Source organism: Nerophis lumbriciformis, linkage group LG05 (assembly GCF_033978685.3).
Source record: "Nerophis lumbriciformis linkage group LG05, RoL_Nlum_v2.1, whole genome shotgun sequence".
In the NCBI taxonomy this organism is placed as follows: domain Eukaryota; kingdom Metazoa; phylum Chordata; class Actinopteri; order Syngnathiformes; family Syngnathidae; genus Nerophis; species Nerophis lumbriciformis.
In genome coordinates this window covers 24,657,833-24,662,832 of record NC_084552.2, presented here as the reverse complement: position 1 = coordinate 24,662,832, position 5,000 = coordinate 24,657,833, and the positions used below count along the sequence as shown (strand labels likewise).

General features: G+C 40.7%; 1 protein-coding gene across 2 annotated transcripts in view; it reads left to right on the top strand.

Moving 5' to 3' along the window:
* The first annotated feature begins 155 nt into the window (after nucleotides 1-155).
* Nucleotides 156-5,000, top strand: part of zdhhc21 (zDHHC palmitoyltransferase 21) — a 28,970-nt gene continuing 24,125 nt past the window's right edge. For both annotated transcript variants that reach the window (XM_061961062.1, XM_061961060.1), the window contains exons 1-6: nucleotides 156-245; nucleotides 531-726; nucleotides 790-888; nucleotides 981-1,092; nucleotides 4,240-4,378; nucleotides 4,482-4,598. In XM_061961062.1, the coding sequence (XP_061817046.1) occupies nucleotides 543-726; nucleotides 790-888; nucleotides 981-1,092; nucleotides 4,240-4,378; nucleotides 4,482-4,598 (651 nt within the window). In that variant the 5' untranslated portion in view covers nucleotides 156-245; nucleotides 531-542. The remainder of the gene's footprint in view (nucleotides 246-530; nucleotides 727-789; nucleotides 889-980; nucleotides 1,093-4,239; nucleotides 4,379-4,481; nucleotides 4,599-5,000) is intronic.

Here is a 5,000-nt window from a genome sequence, read left to right as displayed (position 1 = left end):
TGTGGTTAAAATACGTTTGTTTACAATTGCTGTGCTGTCACTAATGTATTAGTTTTGTGTATCGAAATGTAATACAATAATGTTGAAAAAAAAAATTGAAACGTGGTAAGTTACTTGTTTTCAAAACAAGTAGAACCGGAATTGTGCTTTTATTTTTACACCCACACTTCCTGTCGAGCCCAAGGAGTCTCGGATGAGGAAGTCAATGACGCTGTCACCCACCCTGGCTAAGTCATCTCCCTAATGTATGTATGTTTTCATTTTCCTTTTCGGGTGTTAATATTAATTAAAAAAAAAAGAATTACAGTTGTTTATTATTGGGTACTTGCGTCTGCTGTTAACAAACAGAAACTCAGCATGCGGTTATAACAATGTAGTGCATGCTAGCTAGATGTTTTTATTCATTCTTTTAGCATTAGCTTAGAATACAAGGCAATAACATGTGCCAACCCTGGTCTGTATGCAACCCTTCTTCACTATAGCATGCACCTTTAATGATAGTAGTTTCACTAACTATTTACACCCTGTAGCTTGGGTCTTGCATGGTTCATGGTGGAGGTGCAGCAGCCATGAAGCTGATGAGGCTACACTGTGTGGTGGATCCCATGGGCTGGCTGTGCATCAGCCTGGTGTTCGGCGTCTGGCTCTACAACTCCTTGTTCATTCCAAAGCTGGTACTGCTGCCGCACTACAAAGAGGGACACATTCCCTGGGCTGTGGTTGTCAGTAAGTATCCACAATGCTCTTCTGCTGTGTGGACACGCCTGCTAAAAAGCCAACTTCTCTCAGGTTACTACACCGCCTCCGCATTTTGCTTCGCCGCCCTAGTCAGAGCTTCCACAGCGGATCCTGGACGCCTTCCCGTTAACCCGCATATACCTCACTCTGGTATGGACGCAGAAGTGTCCCCCGCGAGCGAAGAATGTCTCGAAACGATGCAGAGAAATGTCGAATCCTTGATCGCCGCCTTTGTGTTTCAGAGCGACAGCACTGGGAATTATGCAGCAAGTGCAACCTGATGAGGCCCAGGAGGTCACATCATTGCAGTCGCTGTGGCCACTGTGTGCGCCGGATGGACCACCACTGCCCCTGGTGAGAAGCACGGACCACTCCCCTGCAATCACAGCATAGAAATATAGAATACACCCACATGATCTGTTCCATGTCAAACTCATACAAGTCACACATATTAAAATGACTTTTTTTCAAGACATGGAAATATTGTACAGGGTTATTGTTATATATTGTATATATGATCCATCCATCCATTTTCTACCGCTTATTCCCTTCGGGGTCGCGGGGGGCGCTGGAGCCTATCTCAGCTACAATCGGGCGGAAGGCGGGTTACACCCTGGACAAGCCTGTATATATTATATAAACATATAATATAATATATCAGATAAACATATAATATAATATATCAGTATATATCATATACTGTACATATATTATGTAAATATTACATATATGTTATTTTATATTGCTACTACGGTACATTTTTAATCTATTTTATACCTGCATTGTCCTTTCCACCCTTACACTTTCCATCCTTTGTAACTGAGCGACTGTGTGGAACAATTTCCCTTGTGGATCATTAAAGTTTGTCTAAGTCTAAGTCTAATAAAGCAGTGGTGCCCAACCACCACGCCGCGGCCCGGTACTGGTCCGTGGATAGATTGGTACCGGGCCGCACAAGAAATTAAAAAATATATAAAAATAAGATATATATATATATATATATATATATATATATATATATATACATACACATATATATATATATATATATATACATACACATATATATATATATATATATATATATATATTTTTAATATTAAATCAACATAAAAAACACAAGATACACTTACAATTAGTGCACCAACCCAAAAAAACTCCCTCCCCCATTTACACTCATTCACACTCATTCGCACAAAAGGGTTGTTTCTTTCTGTTATTAATATTCTGGTTCCTACATTATATATCAATATACATCAATACAGTCTGCAGGGATACAATCCGTAAGCACGCATGATTGTATTTTTTTATGACCAAAAAATAAAAATAAATACCATTACACCCCCCGCCCCCTTCCGGTCCGTGGGACAAATTTTCAAGTGTTGACCGGTCCGCAGTTACAAAAAGGTTGGGGACCACTGTAATAAAGCACCCAGTGGTTCAAGGTGTGAAGCGTTTGGGATCTCCGAAAAAGGCAACCCGATCCATTAATATTATTAGTGTATTGCATTTTTAACTGTCATAATTAGAGATGTCCGATAATATCGGACTGCCTATAAATGCTTTAAAATGTAATATCGGAAATTATCGGTATCGGTTTCAAAAAGTAAAATTTATGACTTATTAAAACGCCGCCGTACGGAATGGTACACGGACGTAGGGAGAAGTACAGAGCGCCAATAAACCTTAAAAGGCACTGCGTTTCACACACACAAGTGAATGCAAGCATACTTGGTCAACAGCCATACAGGTCACACTGAGGGTGGCCGTATAAACAACTTTAACACTGTTACAAATATGCGCCACACTGTGAACTCACACCAAACAAGAATGACAAACACATTTCGGGAGAACATCCGCACCGTAACACAACATTAACACAACAGAACAAATACCCAGAACCCCTTGCAGGACTAACTCTTCCGGGACGCTACAATATACACCCCCCGCTACCCCCTAGCCCGATACCCCGCCCCCCCCAACCCCGCCCACCTCAACCTCCGCATGCTCTCTCAGGGAGAGCATGTCCCAAATTCCAAGCTGCTGTTTTGAGGCATGTTAAAAAAAAATGCACTTTGTGACTTCAATAATAAATATGGCAGTGCCATGTTGGCATTTTTTTCCATAACTTGAGTTGATTTATTTTGGAAAACCTTGTTACATTGTTTAATGCATCCAGCGGGGCATCACAACAAAATTAGGCATAATAATGTGTTAATTCCACGACTGTATATGTCGGTATCGGTTGATATCGGAATCGGTAATTAAGAGTTGGACAATATCGGAATATCGGATATCGGCAAAAAAGCCATTATCGGACATCTCTAGTCATAATAGTATAAAAATAATTTAACCACCCATTTTTTAAGACATACGGAAAACAAAATCACACTTTATATGGTCTAATATTGATAGTTTTTGTTTTACTATTAATTGTAGTAGCGAATAACTCCCATACAAGTGTAAAATAAAAATAATAAACCGCTAATATAATGTATGTTTGTTCCAACTAGTGATGAGGATTATGGCAACTAAATACACTATATTGCCAAAAGTATTTGGCCACCCATCCAAATGATGAGAATTAGGTGTCGTAATTATTTGGCCCGGCCACAGGTGTATACAATCAAGGACTTAGGCATGGAGACTGTTTCTTCAAACATTTCTGAAAGAATGGGCCGCTCTCAGGATCTCACTGATTTCCTGCGTGGAACTGTCTTAGGATGCCACCTGTGCAACAAATCCAGTCGTGAAATTTTCTCGCTCCTAAATATTCCAAAGTCAACTGTCGGCTTTATTATAAGAAAATGGAAGCGTTTGGTAACAACAGCAACTCAGCCACGAAGTGGTAGGAGTGTGAAATTTGGTGGAGGAGGAATTAGGGTGTGGGGTTGTTTTTCAGGAGTTGGGCTTGGCCCCTTAGTTCCAGTGAAAGGAACTTTGAATGCTCCAGAATACCAAAACATTTTGGACAATTCCATGCTCCCAACCTTGTGGGAACATTTTGGAGACTGTGCACCAGTGCACAAAGCAAGGTCTATAAAGACATGGATGACAGAGTCTGGTGTGGATGAACTTGACTGGCCTGCACAGAGTCCTGACCTGAACCCGATAGAACACCTTTGGGATGAATTAGAACGTAGATTGAGAGCCAGGCCTTTTCGACAAACATCAGTGTGTGACCTCAGCAATGCGCTTTTGGAATAATGGTGGAAAATTCCTATAAACACATTCCGCCACCTTGTGGACAGCCTTCCCAGAAGAGTTGAAGTTGTCATCATATTGAACCCTATGGGTTAGGAATGGAATGGCACTTCAAGTTCATATGTGAGTCAAGGCAGGTAGCCATATAGTGAACGTAAAACTTCCTGTGTCCTTTTATGCCTTTTGAAATGAAGCCTGCTTACTTTATGTAGCGTCATATTGATATTTTTTCATAACAGCCTTTGTGGAAGGTTTTAAGTATGCAATGTAAACAAAACCTTCTGTATGTCCATCCAGGATCAATAACTGTGTGGGGGAAGACAACCACTGGCTCTTTCTGCAGCTCTGCTTCTACACCATGGTGCTCAGTTTCTTCACTCTGGTGCTGGACTTCTGCCAGTACTACTACTTCCAGCCTCTCACTCAACTAGACCAGGTACTTGGTGTGCTCACGTGTTAGCTCCATCTTTTAGTTCTAAACTGGCGCCAGTCGTTGTTTTAAAAAGTTTTACTCTGCTTTTTCTGTTGCCGTTCTACAGGAGAGGTTTACAACGCAGCACGAACTAGCTCTACTGCGACTTTCAGCGTTCATGGGTGTGGTCATGTTCGGCGGCATGTCAGCCTTGTTTTATTCTCAGCTGGCAGGAATCCTGTCGGTCAGTATGCTTACTAAAAATAGAGCGCTGTGAGAAATTAATCTCACAGGGCTACTCCACTAAATTGTTAATGGGGACATTTTTTTCAGAAAGCCATGGGCTAACGTCAATGCAAGACTGACATACCTTAAAATCTTTACTAAATTGTAGTTACTTATAAAATTATAAAGTCATACATTCAAACAGAAACACCGTCTCAAAGGGGAACTGCACTTTTTTATTTTTATTTTGCCTGTCATTAATAATCCTTGTAAGAGACAAGAACACGTCTTTTTTTAGGACTCTAAAGATTAAAAACCAGTTTACTATGGTTTATCTGCTATACAGTGGTCAATACCGGGGTAGAGCGGAATATACGTTAGGTCAAGAAAAAACTGAGACGCTATTTCATCCCTACAAACC